Source organism: Nuphar pumila, chromosome 1, assembly GCF_984573655.1.
Source record: "Nuphar pumila chromosome 1, dmNupPumi1.hap1.1, whole genome shotgun sequence".
NCBI classification, from domain to species: Eukaryota; Viridiplantae; Streptophyta; class Magnoliopsida; order Nymphaeales; family Nymphaeaceae; genus Nuphar; species Nuphar pumila.
Window position 1 is genome coordinate 3,828,206 of NC_143249.1, and position 17,569 is coordinate 3,845,774.

The 17,569-nt window shown below is 37.0% G+C and overlaps 2 protein-coding genes across 3 annotated transcripts in view; both read left to right on the top strand.

The window, feature by feature from the left end:
• Positions 1 to 1,278, top strand: part of LOC149847717 (dynamin-related protein 3A-like) — a 65,640-nt gene extending 64,362 nt beyond the window's left edge. For both annotated transcript variants that reach the window (XR_016430390.1, XM_089997015.1), the window contains 2 exons: positions 293 to 392; positions 519 to 1,278. Coding sequence is in view for 1 of the 2 variants with exons in the window: in XM_089997015.1 (XP_089853141.1) it covers positions 293 to 392; positions 519 to 650 (232 nt within the window). In the remaining variant the exon portion in view is untranslated. The remainder of the gene's footprint in view (positions 1 to 292; positions 393 to 518) is intronic.
• Positions 1,279 to 12,783: 11,505 nt separating this feature from the next.
• On the top strand, positions 12,784 to 16,473 carry LOC149847718 (1-deoxy-D-xylulose-5-phosphate synthase 2, chloroplastic-like). The gene is made up of 10 exons (XM_090009353.1): positions 12,784 to 12,989; positions 13,291 to 13,446; positions 13,557 to 13,721; positions 13,832 to 13,982; positions 14,097 to 14,368; positions 14,578 to 14,851; positions 14,937 to 15,244; positions 15,338 to 15,619; positions 15,717 to 16,001; positions 16,101 to 16,473. The coding sequence occupies exons 1-10, from the start codon at positions 12,891 to 12,893 to the stop codon at positions 16,245 to 16,247; spliced, it is 2,139 nt and encodes a 712-aa protein (XP_089865479.1). The 5' UTR covers positions 12,784 to 12,890; the 3' UTR covers positions 16,248 to 16,473.
• Positions 16,474 to 17,569: the final 1,096 nt, after the last annotated feature.

Below are 17,569 nucleotides of genomic sequence, written 5' to 3' on the forward strand. Positions count from 1 at the left end.
CAAGTTGGCACTTACAAACAACTTGATTCATTATATTCCTTCAACCCTTGAGCTAAATGCAGCAAAAGAAAGGAAGATCTGTTCACCAACCCCATATGAACTACGAGATCACCTCAAGGACGCCTTAAGTATCCCCGGGGTCATAGACTGACCATATGTCATGCTCAACAAGTAGAACGCATTACCTGTACTCTCCTTGGTTGGGCAATAAGGGATGGAAAAAGGGCAATTACACATTCTTGTTGTATGAATATTGTTTTATGTGAAGATTTTTCTTTTTCTTTATTTGCAGAGAAAATCTCTTTGAAGAGATGTTACAAGAGCCTGAAGAAATTGCTACAAAAAGAAAACAAAGTCAAGAGATGTTCCCGGTTTTGCAGCAAGCTTTCCGAGTAAGTATTCCTGCAGCCAAAGTTTATTGGTCTTATCATCAAACCCTTTTTAAACTACTTGACCCATTTTCCTTGGGATAAGCATTTTTGCCTAAGATGTCTTTCATTTTTTTTCTGTTTTACTAGACTTTGGATGAACTACCACTTAATTCTGAAGTAACAATGGTGGGTTCTACTCTGGGTTCCAATTCCACTGGCTTGCCAAGGGTCCATGGGCTTCCTCAATCTTTTTATTCAACATCAAATGGTGATGCATAATATACAGCTTTCCTGAGGATCCAACATCCTGCTGCTGACTTCGAATTTGGAGCTTGAGAGGCTGCGAATTCTCAGCTTGAAGCCACCTCCATTGTGACAGATCTGCAATTGCTGGACAGGAAATTGAGAATTTATCACCATTCACGCATTGTTTGTGTTGAGTTTACGTTCCCCAGTTTGGATGATGTGCAAGGCCATGAACTAACCAAGTATTCTTCATGGTTTCTCCTTTCCGAGCATTGGACATCGGCGGCGATGTTATCCAGGGCACTATGTAATCCAGTTCATGATCTATCTCATGAGTTGTCTTCTGCGGAAACCAGACCGTGGAACTGCAAGTTTGACATTGATTCCAGGATTCCTCCATGTCTTGAGATGGCCTCATCTATTCTCCGAAGCAGGTTTTGGCTTCCCTGAAGTTGATCTCTAACTTGTTAATTATCATTTCAGAGGAAAAGAATATGTCCCGTATATAATATTGGCATGGGGACGCAAGGGTCCAAGGTCCAGAGAATTCATGGGATGCATGAACTCCCTTGTGTACAGAGAATCCGAGTTTTCCTTTTTTCTTGTATAATACATGTCAGTTATTATCATATAAAAATTTGAGTCACGAGTTTCTAAATTATTGAATCATCTTTGATGTTTTTTGTTGTTTAGATTCTGTTCTGGTATATATATATATATATATATATATAATTCTTGTAATGCCCACTAGGGGTAAAACATTTTTTTCCTTATTTCACGCATATTCCTTTTGAATATGCTCTTTTCTTTTTTGTATTTTTTATTTCTATTTTTTTATTTTTTTATTTTTTATCTTTTAGCCATAGAGGGCCCCACATCATATAGATGTTGGGCCCCTCCAATGTAGAGGGAGCCCCTCCATGGGCCCTCATTTGTATATAAATAGGGGATTCTTTCCTTTGTAAACGGAAGCTTTGTAAAGCTCTCACTTATTCAATAAAAGTTTTTTAATTTTATGCCTTTGTGCATTTGTATTCTTTTGGGAGCGTTCATCTTGTGCTTTTGTGCATACATTTCATATTGAAAATCTAGTGCCTTTGTGTACATGGTCTTTTTAAGACATTTTCATACACACACCCATATATATATATATATATATATATATATATATATATATATATATATATATATATATATATATATAGTAGTGTGCAGGTGCTTGAACATGCTGGCCAGAGTCAAAAATGAGTTTTTTTTGCCAAACAAGCAATAGCGGTAAAAAAAGTTTATGCTAAAAGTCAATAGCAGTGACAAAAGTCACTGCTAAACCAGTTTTTGGCAAAAAAGACTCGTTTTTGAAGCTGGCAGTCCATCAAGCGCACGATAAATGTTCAAATGTTCAAGCACCTACCACTTTATATTATATATATATATCTGTGTGTGTGTGTGTGGTCTGGTATTTATTGGAATCAAAATTGAGAGGTCCGAGCAATCATATTTAACCCTATTTTTGGTCTTAGAAGAGGTGCTATATAAGTCAAATGAGTATTGGACTTGGTTGATGGGCGGTACAATTTTATCGCAATAAAGCCCAAATTCGTAGTTGTTATGGGTAAAAGGATCTTAACAATGTTGGATATTTTCAATTTTAGACATCCAGATAATATAAAAAATTATAAAATTTTTAAGGAATCAGGTTTAATTATTCATACAAGGTCATTTTCTGTATCTCTCGTATGGGATCAGAGTTTGATCCTAGCTTAGAACCAATGCTAGATTGTCTAGCAAAGAACTTATACACGTTTCAGTGCAACAAAACAAAACCTGATGATGTCTTTCATTGCCAAGGATCCATGAAACTAGTATGCAACTCGATGCCTGCCAATATGCAGATTAGTGATCAGGGAAGGCGGGGATGGCTTTCCTTTGACCTAAATAAAAAGAAAGGAAGTAGTGTCGATGGCATATGCTGGCAGATTTGGTGATACAAATCGAACATTTTATGACATGCTGGCACGTCTAGGATACAAAAGGGCATTGTTCAAATTTTGCAATGCTTTTTAATAATATGATTATATTTTAATAAAAAAGTGTTTTTATATATTATAATAGCAAAATACATATTGATTAAAATTTAAAAAAAAACTGCATCACAAAGTCCTATTTTTCAAAAAGTTTAAGAATTTTAAAAAATCTGCATCCCATCCCGGATTGTACACATTTTGAGGACATTCGCAAACATGAGTTGTGAAGGTCGTATTATATGTGTGAACCTTCTTTAACTAAATAGTGTCACATTTGCGAATGTCTTGACCTTCACATGCTAAAGGCCTCACACATTTGTGAACGTTTTCATTCCTGTGCCCCTTAATGTAGCACTTCATGCTAACAGCTCCTAACAAGGGGCTCCGCTTATTTTGTAGGAGCCCTTAGTACATGCCACCTTGTGTTGTAAGGTTGCAAGTTCAAAGCCCAATGATACATTGTATAGCTGATGAGGGTTTGTCTATAGCCCCATCTCGCATATATATATATATATATATATATATATATATATATATATATATATATATATATATATATATATATATATATTGGCTAACGATAAAAAGCTCTTGGATTAGGCAGAAAATTTGGAAAAAAGAACAAAAAATGATTGTATTGTTCTTGTAAAACAGTGCATTTTAAAAAAGCCTCACAATTTTGTCAAAATTCACCTCATGTCCAAAATTTCAATTCTTGCCTTTTTAGGATATTTTTGCCCCTCCACAAATATAGCACAACCTATGCAACTCATACTTGTGAACGTCCTCAAAATGTGTGAACCTCCTTTTACTAAAAAAAAAATCATATATGGGAATGTCCTTACTTTTTAGGGACATAGGCATGAAGATATTCACAAACATAGTACGATCTTCACAACTCATACTTGTTAATGTCCCTAAAATGTGGGAACATCCTTCTACTATTCATAGTGATATCATGAAGATCAACATAAATTGAAGACAATGATTTAGAGCTCATTTATGCTTATAAGAGAATTCTTTAGGGGCACATTTGAAAGTGGGAAAGTAATTGGAAAAGTGAAGGTAGGAAAAAAATTACAACTTTTTTCTTCAGTCCCAAACAAGAGAAATAAAAAAATTTCATTTTTCATATCAAAAACTTTCTAGGGCAAAGCCTTATTTCTTTTGCTACCATTCAACGCCGACCTCCATCTTTGTCCTCCACCTTTGTTTTTATCTCTCTCTCTCTCTCTCTCTCTCTCTCTCTCTCTCTCTCTCTCTCTCTCTCTCTCTCGCTCTCGCTCTCTCTCGCTCGTGGGTCTAGTCGATCCACCAACCTCAGCCATCGTTTCCAGGTCTCTCTCTGGTGGGTCTGATCGATCCACCTCTCTTTCTTGTTTCTCTCCAAAAGAGAGTGAAAAAGAGGGTGGAAATCTTTGTTGGGCATCAACAAGCATAAGCATGCATCCTTGCTCTCCTTTGCTATTGATTCTGGGTTTTGTTCTACCTATAAACTGAGTCATATCTTGCTGATGCTACTGGGTTTTGTTCTACCTATAAACCGAGTCAGACTTTGTTGGGTTTTGTTCTACCTCCATATTTTGTTCAACTCTTGGATTGATTTTGATACAAATAAAACTTGTCCAACAGTAGATGGATCGGGTGTAAATAATTTTAGAGCCTTGTAAAGGCATAAATTATCTTCTGTAGATGGCCACATAGCAACTAGCATTTATCTCTGATTTTTCTTATAAACAGAGAGCATGTTTGTGGCAAAAGAAAGCAAAAAACTAACCATAGAAATAACAAAGAATAATTACTATAAGATGCCATGCTATTTGCAATCATTTCCATGCACAAGTGCTCACAAAATATTAAAAAGACAGAAAACCAGTGATACAAGATATTTTGATTCATAAAATTGATGTTTTGATGCATCAATTAGTACATTTTCATGTTGCTCTATTTGTAAGGGAAGTAAAGACATCCTGAAAAAAAGAAAAAAAAGACCAACATGCATGTAGTTGGGGAAAGTTTCCAACCTTAAAAAGTTTAGTAATGATAGGGCGATCTTGGAGCATAGGGTGACAAATACCAGCCAACACGAGTATGGAGTTGATCTACCCTCAAATGGATTAAATCTATCTGTACATAAACCTAGCCTAACATTTCTCACTTTCAAAGCGAAGTTCTAATGAATACGATCAAAGTGCCTTCAAACTTCTGCGTCAACAGGATGTGTGATCGTGTCTTCATCATGTCAAATCTTATTTGTATGCCATATCATTTGTTTAGCTGTCATCGAAAACATATAAAGTCGTTGCAATTTAAGGGTGAGAGGGAAGTAGCAGAGTGACTTCACAATAGAGCACGGACGATCAAAACATGATTGACTCAAATTATACTCTGACTTCAAATTCAGTAGTTGAAGAACTGCAGACAAGATAGTGTGACTCTCGCAATCATTCCACAATAACTCATCAGCATCTCTAAGTAAGTCATAAAATGTACTAGCTGTATCATTTGTTGCTTCTTCCTATACCCCAGTTGGTGCATCACTATGTCCTATAGCAGAACCCATTTCTGATCCTACGACATCAAATATCAAATCCATATATGAATTATCGTGTCACATTTACCCGTGCATCAAAATTATTTCAAAATTCTTCACCATGAAGCGTCTAATTCTGATAACCACTAACTAAACCCTTCCTGTATAGGTGATGTCTAACACCATGAGGTTCTGCAAATCGATTATTCTTACACATTGTGCAGGGGCATCAGATCCGACCGATGCGATCACTGTACTGACACTTGCTGTTGCAAATTCAATAAAACTGTCAACACCATCCATATATTCATACGACACCTCATTATCAATTATCCTACGGTACATTCATTCACGGTTTACAGTCATTTTGTCCTATAATATTATAGATATTATCATCACCATTTAAAATAGAATCTTAATAATCCTATGATGAAAAAATATCTAATTTATCTATTAATTCTTGTTTGGTGATTGTTTGTGAATAATTTTTTGAATGCGTAAATTTTTGTGTATAACACCATCACATCATATTTATACACATCACGAGGATATTTAGAAATATGAAATCACATTTCGTAAAATGATACATTTATTTGAAGCATGTTTTCATGATACAATTTTATATGAAAGGTATAATCAAATGAAAAATAACTTCGTGCAAGCATGCATGCAGACATATCAAACATTGCAATACATTCAAATCATTCATATCAAAACATATATTAAACATGTACCTGCAATAAACACACTCCAATATTCCGCGAACTACTACCATGCTGAGTATGAAATCCGTACTCTAAAAATAAGAACACTTCTATTCTCATACATTAAAATCATGCTCAGCATGATGTCCAAACTCCATCAAAATAATCCTAAATATCCACAACTAAGTGAGTGTGTGAATATAAAGTATTGCATCCAATAAATTAAATGACATGTGATGCGCTTGCATCACTTACTCACCACCGGTATTTACCTGATTTGAATTGTTTATGCCTTTATATATTTTTCTTTTTTCTGTTTGCATTTCATTTTTAGCCATATGCAATGCTTAACACTAAGCATCGTGCAATTAGCTCAACAACGTACCTGCAAAGCACAAATATACAGTACAATACAGGGAGGCGGGTCAGGGGGTTACCTGCGAGGTCGTCGGAGATGGGGGTAAGGCGTCAGGGATGTCCGAAACACGAGCAAAAAAGAGGGGAAAAGGGGATGTCCGGACGAGTGTGTCGTCCTAGGTCAGGTGCGCATAGGAAGGGGGTCGGCAAGGCTGCCATAGAGGGAGGGGGTAACCGTGAGTTAGGTAGGAGGGTTGGCAACGATGTTGTCAGGCCGGGGGGCGACGAGAGGCGGGCTGGGGAAACACGGCGGAGACGAAACAGAAAAGAAAAAAAAAAATTATGGGGAAATTAGCGACGGATTCGTGACGACCAAATTTCGTCGCTATTTGGCGATGACTTAGCGACAAGTTCTGCCGCTGATCCGTCACTAAGTTGCGATTGATATGGAGATAGAATAAAATCATTTCTAATCCGTCGCAAAGTAGTAACAAATTATCGACAGAATATTTGCCGTCGCTAAAATCGCAAATAAACGATATTTCAGTGATGAATATCTTTCTCTCGCTAATCTGTCACCAATTTGCGATGAATTTTGTCCGTCGCAAATGTCTGTCGCTAATTAGTGTTTTTCTTGTAGTGTAATAATGATAGGGTGATCTGAGAGCACCTTATACTTCCACATAATAGAAGCTTCATATTTTCAAAAATTTTCAATTTTTTTCATTGATCAAGGCACATAGATATCATCTTCTGGAGAACCATAGCAGTGGTCTTTTATAAGGTTTGAAAAATCAGTGGTCCAAAATCTTTGTAAATTTTTGAGGCTCCAAATATCATTTTTTTCATTGAAAACACATGATCCAAGTGTGCATTCTTTGTAAATCGACCATGCCGAACACATTTATGGGGTTGAAACTGCGAAAAAAATATCGAAAGAGCAGAAAAACCTATTTAGCACATTCCATTTAGCATATTTTATTTAGCACGGACCCGTTACTCTAATATATAGAGTAAGGGATCCATGCTCAATGAAATATGCTAAATAAAACATATGTTAAATGAGTTTTTCAGGGTTTTTTAGTTTTATTTTTAAATTCTGAGATGTGATCTATGTACTTAATTTTATAGGGATCAACTCTTGAAGTGTCCGATTCCTACACATGGGTGGGTTTTTATAACGTTAAAAAAATCAATGGTCCAAAATCTTTGTAAAATTTTTATGCTTCAAATATCATTTTTTTCATCTACAAAAGCAATAAGAAACAGTAGGAAGACGTTACTCTCTCTCTCTCTCATATATATATATATATATAAAGAGAGTGGCCAAATGTGGTCATTTTTTATTTTAATAGAAAGTGGCCATGAGGCAAGCGTGGACCACGTGCAGATGGCAATCATCTTGCTACGTAGCATGAATCACCTTTGCCATGTGTGTAACGTTTGCCGTCTTCGCCCATTCACCCACTACAATGCCAAACGACCCACATTGCTTCCCCTCTATTTTTGACTTGTATTGCATTGTACCTCATCCTAGGGAATTTAACCCGAGACCCTAAATAGGGCTGGAAAACCAGATGAGCCGCTTGTAGCTCGGCTCAGTTTTGGCTCGTAAAAAGGCTCCACATGCTCGAGCATGAACAACCAATGTTTGCCTAGACTCATTTAGTGTAGTCTCATTTATTAATTCTAAATATATTTTATATTATAAAAGTGAAGATGATTGAAGTATTTGGTTTAGATTTCAAATTCTATTACAAGTTTGAAACAATTTTGTAAATGAGATAGGTTGAGCTTGGCTTACTAGGTTTAACGTCCAATTTCTACTTTTTTCAACTTTTAAAAATTATATATATATATATATATATATATATATATATATATATATATATATATATATATATATATATATATATATATATATTTATGAATGAGCTTGTGCGTGCCCAGCTCATTTAGCTCGGGCTTTTCATGAGCTGAAGCTTGGCTCCACTTGATACAAGAAACAAACCAAGCTTGAACACCCTCTGTTGGGTTCGTTCAGCTCGTTTACCAGCCCCCTAAACAATGCAAGGCCAGATGCCCAGCTTTTATATTATTCCCACTCTGATCTGATCTAGGTCGAAACCAGGGTCATGCCCAGTGTGACAAATTTCGCGAGATTTATAAAAATCTTGCGATAATATCGCAAGAAATATATTGCCATAAAGTTTAAAACAACAATTTCTCGCAAGATTTACAAAATATCGCAAGATTTATGAAAAAAACATAAATATCGCAATTTAAACGTGGTATTTACATTTTAAACGGCTATTTATCGCAAAAAAAATATTGTATTTTTATTTTTAAATATTTTTTATTAATATTTTCTTATAAAAAATATTTTTTTAATATTTTTAATTAACTTTTTTATTGCTGAGATTTTGCCAAAAAATGCGAGATTTATGGTTTTTTTTTCTTCAATTTCTCGTGAGTTTTTGGAAAACAAGAAATTGCCGATAAAAACTTTTGTCACTATGGTTATGCCCAACCTATTGACAACTCTAAGTATGGTATTATTTTTGAAGAGCCCCGGTGAACAGGGGGAACTCAAGGGTTTTACCTACCGAAGCTCAGTCATTGTGTCGGTCACTAATTGGATGGGGTGGTTCCCTAAGAAAATTTGAAGAGGAAAAACATTGCAGTGAATTTTCAAATTACCTTTTTTTTTTTTAATTTGGAGAGTCTTAGGCATATTAAATATATGAAAATATATATGCAATATTATATAAACATAAAATTTAAAGAAAATATTAATGTTGAGACCATTTCACACTAAAATCGTGATATTTTAAGAATAGATGACATTTTGAAAATTCAAAATTTTTCCGGTCAATGAAAATATTACGATATTTAGAAAATGTCTCCCATTTTCAGCTGACTAGGATTTATCAGTGTCATTCTTCGATAAATAACAATATAAAATCATTGGATGACAAGGGTCCCTTCCAAAAAAGGACAAAAAAAAAACAACTGTTTAACGATGGCGGCTCATACTATCTTTTCATCCGAGCCATTTTGTGGGTGCTAGAGCTGGTAAACAAGCTTGGCTAGTGAGCCGAGTCCAGTACAAGCCCGAGCCACTTAAAGGAGTAGAACCTCGAGCCGGCTTATTTACAACGAAAATATATGGTCGCAGGCTCAACGCCTGGCTTCGCCTCATCGCATTTACAACCTTGCTTGAGAGTCTCACGTTGTGAGAGGCGTACACCTTAGTACCTGAGGCGTACGCCTCAGAGGCGAAGCGCAGGCTCAACGCCTCATCGCATTTAACAACCTTGGTCTCATCTACAAAAAGAATAAGAAACAATAGGAACTCAAACCTAGCAACAACTTCCTTAAAAAAAAAAAAAACTGTTGCAAGCTAAACCATAATTACCAGAAGCTTCTTAATTACTACGTAGGAAAGCTCGTTTTTCTTGAAGCTCGCTTCAAAAGCAGGAAACTTGCTTTTCAAATATGGGAAACTCATTTTTCTATAGTTGGAAGCCTACTTTCTCCTCATCTCCCCAATCGATTCTCTTTCGCTTCTTTAAAGTTTCTCTCTCCCTTTTTGTCACTTCTCACTGGATTCTTCTTCACTTCATACGTTTTTCATATTATAAAATTATATTTTTTTAGTAACAAACTTGCGTGTGGTTTTATAATTAACTATTTATATTTATATATGTTTGCGTCATTTTTTATTTGGTTCTGCTTATGTTTCATATTATGTGCTTTCTTTTTATTTTTCACGAGCTTGCATAATCGCTTCACTTCACAACCGTATCTAGAATCCCGCTTCATACTACTTTTAACACTCGCTTCCCCATTTTTGCTTCACACATTCGTTTCTTGGTAACTATGAGCCAAACAATCTAACCCTTTGTTTTGCATTATATCATGCAATGTAAAATATATTAGTATGGCTTCACGTACGTTCGATTCATGAAGCCTATATCTTACGAGTCTAAACACTCTATTTACAAGCTGAACACAAGCCAAACCGCCAGTGGCTTCTCTCTCTCTCTCTCTCTCACAGGTTGGGTAGTAGGGATGAAAATGTGTTTTGCAATTTTTGGTTGTTTCAAATCGGATTCGACTCTCCCATGTATTTAACTGCTCCAGATCCGAATTGGGTAGGGGGTCTGCCAAAGTGGATTGGTGTCTTGGAGCCAAGTGGGAGTCATGTTTGGCGTGTGGACTGCAAGTACAATGGAAATATGGCCCAGACATCACGAGATCCACGACAAAGCTTCTAACTTATCGGCGTGTGATAGACGATTCCATCCATCACTGATGGTGTTTCATATATTACTGCACCCATCAAAATGACATTATGGTGAGACAACATACATGTGATTGTCCCAGTGGTAGGTGGGTGTATGGATGTTGTGACTGACCGCCACCAGACCACGCTAGGATCCAAGCCCTGCCCTTGTCCTTGTCATAAGTATGGAAAAAGGGAGGTTTGAACAAGTAAGGTCAGACCAAGGCAACATGCAGAACCTGAGGGTCCCACACATGCATTTATATTTACAGAGTGGGGGAGTAGGAGAGTGCCTACCAAAGTTATGTACCTGCGGCATATATACGAACGGGTTACGAGTTGTTTTAGGAAATGTGTTCGAACGGAACCTTTACTGGCGCTTTTAGTGCGCCACTGAAAGTATTTCTTGCCCAAAAATCATATTTTTGATGCGATTTTTTGTATTTTTTGCCGTCCATTAATGTGAGTGACAGATGGTCAGCACGCTTTAGCACCAATGTGGTTTAACACGGATATATATATATATATATAAAGTAAGTTTTATACAGATCAAATTTAAAAAACTTTAAAAAATTAAACTTTTTAGAATACGAGCCAGCACGTGATAAGCTCATGAGCCTAGCCCCAGCAGGGGAGCACTCTTAATGAGCGAAGGCCGAGCTCAGCTCCTTCGGCTCGCTTATCAGCCTTAAAGTTGGGTGTACGTGGGCAAATCGGACGTAAGGTTTTTTTTTAGTTCGATGTGCATGCGAGTGTGTGAGGAGGCTTTATGTCATTATTTAAAAGAAATAATAATAATAATAATAGAGGAGAACCCGTTTTAAAACAAGCTGTTTTTTCTTGAAAATGAGAAGGAATTCCATCACGTGGACCTTCAAACACTTGAAAACTTCATGTTTCATCACTCTGCTTGTGCATGTATGCATGAGAACAGCAATTAAAACGGTGACTAGAAGGGGTGGTCAAATACGTTAATAGAAGAGAGGAAAGGCAAAGGAAGGAGACCCGCAAAGACAAAATGGACAAAAAGATAGTCTACAGAAAACAGCTAAAACATATCCTTTCTTCTTTACCACTTCACTTCTTAACTATATCATTTACAGGCCCTTAGTTTTACAATTTGTGTTTGTAATCCTCGACCGATTTAATTGTTGTCCTTTGTTTAATCAAACAAAGTGATTGAACCGCACACTGTTAATTTGTTAAATAAAAACAGTGTAACTAAGCATAACAAGCGGTTCCGCGCGTTCAACATTTGTCAAAAACCTGTGTTCTTTTTGTGTTTTTCATCCCACATGACGCGCAGGACGTGCCATCAAACATGCTCTTAAAGCTCGGTATGGAAACCGAAAAAAAGTACTCTATGCATTGGGCAAAAAGGCAGCTGCCAATTCCTGGATTTAGCAACTACTACCTGTATACAACAACAACTACTACCTGTATGCGTTATGTAAATCCATTTTTTTAATGCAAAAATACAAAGGGGAGATGGTTTCACATTCTTTTCTGAATGCATATTTTATAGTCACAAATCGTGTTCTCAGTAAAATCTCAACAAGGAAAATCTCTTGGTATTTTAAAAAAAGATTTGTTTGTCTTAAAAAACATTGAAAAAATATTGATGTATATAAAATACATAAAAATTAATATATATGAATAAAGTGTAAACAATATGAAACCTATTTTTATGTAATCTCAAAATAAGTGATATTTTGAAAATGGTGTGTTTTTTCTCGACATTATATTGGCCTTTGGAAATCACGCGATAAAATCATGATATTTTAAAAAATGTGTTGATATTTTGTGATTATGGTATATAGTATATACTATCTCCTAAAAAATATGCCGATAAATATCAGAGTAGAAGATTATACCCCTCAACGTCCTCCTCTCACACAGCCACCACTACCAAAGGTAATTTGGACTAGCTTTTACAGGTGTATAAACTCTCATGATCCCATCACAGTTATGGGTTCTCAAACAGACACTAAAATAGACTCAGTCAAAATTAGACAGTTGAATGAAATAATCAAAATATCGGAACCTCTTTCTAAATAGCCGTTAAATTAGGCAACTTATTGTAAATTTGTCAAAAATGGAAAACCTATAAATGAGGCATCTAGGGAGCCTTACCAGACAGCTGATCCTGGTGAGTGTCATCAAACAGGAACTATCCACTGAACATTATTGATAGTCAAGTTCTCTCTTGTTGTTTAGAGATTCATTGGATTCCTCTTTCCACCCCCAGCTTTGCAAAAGGAATCAAGTTCTAATCTTTCCCACTTTCCATCTATTCATCCCTTGTCACTCTAAAATCTCAGCCAACCTATCTCAAGTTTCCACCCCCTCTCTCTAAGAAACTCATCCATGGCTGCTTCTGGTTCTCTCTTAGCAAACCCATCCGCTTTCCCTTCCTCTGCTTTCCAAACTAAGAAGAATGCCTCCTTTCATGGCTTCAGAAGACAGGTGATTTTTTCCTGAAAATTTATCTTCCAAGAACCAAAAAGCTCGTATTTGTCTTTGAGCGCAAGGGGTAAGCCCACGGAGTTTTACGCTGCCAGGACAGTGACCGTAAGTACGGCAGGCATAGCCAGCTAGATGTCTGATCCTGGGGCCGGTTTCTCCGTGTAAATATAAAAAAAAACTCATATTTGGGTTTCTGTTTCCTTTACTAATTCCATTCTGTTGGGCATAAATATGGTTTTGGTTTCCTTAGTTCTGCACTTTTTCGGTTTCCATCTTAAAGTTTCATGGTTTTCTTGTTCAGTTTTGTGTCAAGGCAAGCAACTCTGATGCTGAGGGGAAAATTATGTTAAATAGAGAAAATAATGGATTCAAGATAGATTTCTCAGGAGAGAAACCAGAAACACCATTGTTGGACACCATCAATTACCCTGTTCACATGAAAAACTTATCAACAACAGTAGGTTTCTTTTTTTTTTTCGTTTCTTTTCTTGTTCTGTTTTTCTCTCATTCGTTTAACGATTTTGATCCATGCAGTGCTCAATGGAAACATGACTGTCTGATTTTCAGGATCTAGAACAGTTGGCAGAAGAACTCAGGGCAGATATTGTGTACACAGTAGCAAAAATAGGTGGACACCTGAGTGCAAGCCTTGGGGTGGTGGAGTTGACTGTGGCACTTCATCATGTCTTCAATGCACCTGAAGACAAGATCATATGGGATGTTGGTCACCAGGTTTGAATAGTTATATAATCTTGGTTTTCTACACCTACTTATTTAGTCAAATTATTTAGACGTATGGTTATCCATGTTGGTAAATCAAGTGGATGGTGGTGGTTTTGCAGAGCTACCCACATAAGATTTTGACTGGTAGAAGGTCTAGAATGCACACCATAAGGCAAACATCAGGCCTGGCAGGGTTTCCCAAGAGGGAAGAGAGCGCTTATGACGCTTTTGGTGTTGGCCATAGCTCAACAAGCATCTCTGCTGGTCTTGGTAAGTTCAGATTCTCCTTTATTTTCTTGTTTCCTGTTCTGGCATTTCCTTATTTGTGCTAGTCAATGTTCATCTGTTTTTTGCTTTCTTTGGTTACCAAAATGAACATGGCAGGGATGGCAGTAGGCAGGGACATTTTAGGAAAGAGCAACCATGTCATCTCTGTAATTGGAGATGGTGCCATGACCGCGGGGCAGGCATATGAAGCCATGAATAACTCAGGCTACTTGGACTCCAATCTCATAATTGTGTTGAATGACAACAAACAAGTCTCTCTGCCGACAGCTACACTTGATGGCCCCGCAACTCCGGTCGGAGCTCTGAGCAGTTCTCTTGCCAAGCTCCAAGCTAGCACCAAGTTCCGGAAGCTTCGGGAAACGGCAAAGGTTAGCTGAAACTCACATACTTTGCAACTGTATTTTCATGCTTCTTTTTTGCTAGATTTTCATATCCTAAAGCAGTAATTCTCTTACTATTCCTTGCTGTGAAGATTGGTTTAGCTGTTTTCCTTGGATAAACTAATAATCATGCTGGTTCTCTGTTCACTTGTATTCATTAGTTTATGTGAAGTTGAATATGGTTCTCATTGTTGCAGAGTATCACCAAACAGATGGGAGAACAGACTCACCAAGTCGCAGCGAAGGTTGACGAATATGCTAGGGGAATGATCAGTGCGTCTGGTTCAACCCTGTTTGAGGAACTGGGTTTATACTATATCGGCCCAGTTGATGGCCACAGTATCGAAGATTTGGTTACAATTTTACAGAAGGTGAAGGCCATGCCGGCACAGGGTCCAGTTCTTATTCACATAGTTACAGAGAAAGGGAAGGGATATCCACCTGCAGAAGCTGCGGCTGACAAAATGCATGGTAAGATAGGATCAAGATTTCCTTTTTTAATTTGAAATAGCTGGATTTTTCATGAGTTTCTGATTTTTTATCCATCTGATAACAGGAGTTGTCAAGTTCGATCCAAAAACTGGGAAGCAATTCAAATCAAAGTCTCCTACACTTTCATACACTCAGTATTTTGCAGAGTCCCTTATAGCTGAAGCAGAATCAGATAGTAAGATCGTGGCAATCCATGCCGCAATGGGTGGAGGAACAGGGCTCAATTACTTCCAGAAAAGGTTTCCTGATCGATGCTTTGATGTGGGGATTGCCGAGCAGCATGCGGTGACATTTGCAGCTGGTCTAGCAACAGAGGGTCTAAAGCCTTTCTGTGCAATCTACTCATCTTTTCTGCAAAGAGGCTATGATCAGGTAATCATCATGCACTAACTCTTGCTTCAAGTACATTGAGAGAAATGTGCATAGTTTGCTCAAGGGGGCTGACATACTCAGATCTCTATGTAGGTTGTTCATGATGTGGATCTTCAAAAGATACCAGTTCGATTTGCGATCGATCGAGCTGGTCTTGTTGGCGCAGATGGGCCTACACATTGTGGTGCATTTGATATTACGTACATGGCCTGCTTACCCAATATGATTGTCATGGCTCCTTCAGATGAAGCTGAACTTATGCATATGGTTGCCACGGCAGCAGCCATTGATGACAGACCAAGCTGTTTTAGGTTTCCTAGAGGAAGTGGAGTTGGAGTGCCATTGCCGCCTGATAACAAAGGAACGCCTCTTGAGGTTAGCATCTCATGAATCTCTGTGAATCTCATAGAAGACGATAAAATAAGTGAACCTAATTGTTTAACCGTCTTTCACAAACCTTCTGTTGATGCAGATTGGGAAGGGAAGAATTCTCCTTGAAGGCAGCAGAGTCGCCATCCTCGGGTTTGGTTCGATAGTACAGAACTGTATTGGTGCTGCAACTCTACTGAATGAACATGGCATCTCAGCCACTGTAGCAGATGCACGTTTCTGCAAGCCTCTGGATGCAGAACTCATCAAAAGATTAGCAAAGGAGCATGAAATCTTGATTACTGTTGAAGAAGGATCAATTGGAGGTTTTGGGTCTCATGTAACTCATTTCTTGGGTTCAAATGGCCTTCTAGATGGTATCCTCAAGGTATTCAAATGATCTGTGATTTCCAATGCTTTGTTTGACATCAAACTCAAAGACTTGATTTCTTTCATGGTGCTAATTAGAATGATGAATGTGTAACAGATAAGATCAATGGTTCTTCCAGACATATACATTGACCATGGTTCTTCTCAAGATCAAATTGAAGAAGCAGGATTGTCTTCTAAACATATTGCTGCCACAATATGCTCTCTATTGGGGAAGCCAAAACAAGCCTTGCAGTTCCATTGATTTGAACAAAATCCCAGATAAAGGGGGAATTTGTACATGAGATGAAGAATGAGCCCAGTATCTAGAACTTGGTCTGAATAACACTCTGAAAGTGAGTGGGTGATGGTCATCAAAATGACCTATAAAAATCATTGTTTGTTTTGTAAAGAGAAATCTTAAACTCCAGTTATGTGGGTTTATGATTTGGAATCATTATGTTTAATATAGCCATCTCGATAAAGTTGAATAGACATCAGGAGATTGATTGTATGCTGAATTTATTATTAAGATATGCATCGCCTTCAGACTATACTCTTTTAAGTATAGATACTCAGAAAATGTTTCCTAAATACTGTTTATGAAGTATTTGAACAGATAAATGGGTAATCATCACTATGTGCAAATTCTTAGGTAGGGGTAAGCTCGTATGGGATTTTTAGATAACAACCCCTATTTATAGAATTCTGCATGAGATATAGATTTAATTTTTTTTGGGTTTGAACCCAACCCAAATGAATTTGTTATTATCCTTATGGAATGATAAGATAGACAAGATGTTATTTTTTTAGGGCTCTATGGAGACAATGATAGACTTTTGAGTGATTTCCATCCAAATAAACGTGTTCATGGGGTTTCTAGAGGTTTCCTACAGATTAAATAATAGAATTTCAAATTTTCACTATTAAATTAGGTCGTACTTCAGATCCATTATAATAGGGTAATTGTTTTGACCATAACTTTCTATCTAGATGTCAAATTGAGGCACCGTTTGATATGTTGAAAAGCCAACATTTTCAAATTTAATTTATCTTTTAAGTAAAAATTCAAATTCAATCATTTTGGTGGTCAAAAATATACTCAAAGTGGGTCCTAACTGAAAGTAAGATTTTCATTGAACAAGTTACACTATTTTCGTCATAACTTCCTATTTTGATATTGTATTGACCTGATTTTTAGCTTGTTGGAAAGCTAAGATCCTCTAGTTTAATTGATATTTTAAACAAAAGATTAGAAGATGTTGTTTTAGAGTTCAAAAGTTTAAACTAGCATAACTTTATAATAACCTGGTCCAAATTTAGGTGTTTACATATGCTCCTCTTTGACATTAATCGAATGCGGTTCGATTTATGGCAAAGAAGTAGACACCTATGGAGACTGACTAATTTTTGGTGCCAGTGGATTGTCGAGAACTTTTTGGTGGTCTCGCCAAACAAGGTCGATCTAATGCTTGGACAACTATTTTTTTGAGACTATTTGTGATCTAGTCGAGCAAGGTTGGGCTATTGTTGGGAGGTGAACAAGGTTTTCAAGACCATCTGTAGTCTCGCTAGGCGAGGCCGGGC

What these genes read in the sequence shown, in the direction of transcription:
- LOC149847718 (XM_090009353.1), top strand. Translation starts at nt 12,891, where the DNA reads ATGGCTGCTTCTGGTTCTCTCTTAGCAAACCCATCCGCTTTCCCTTCC. An exon ending in TATGGGATGTTGGTCACCAG is followed by an intron (nt 13,722 to 13,831) that starts GTTTGAATAGTT and finishes GTGGTTTTGCAG; the next exon opens with AGCTACCCACATAAGATTTT. An exon ending in TGCGGCTGACAAAATGCATG is followed by an intron (nt 14,852 to 14,936) that starts GTAAGATAGGAT and finishes ATCTGATAACAG; the next exon opens with GAGTTGTCAAGTTCGATCCA.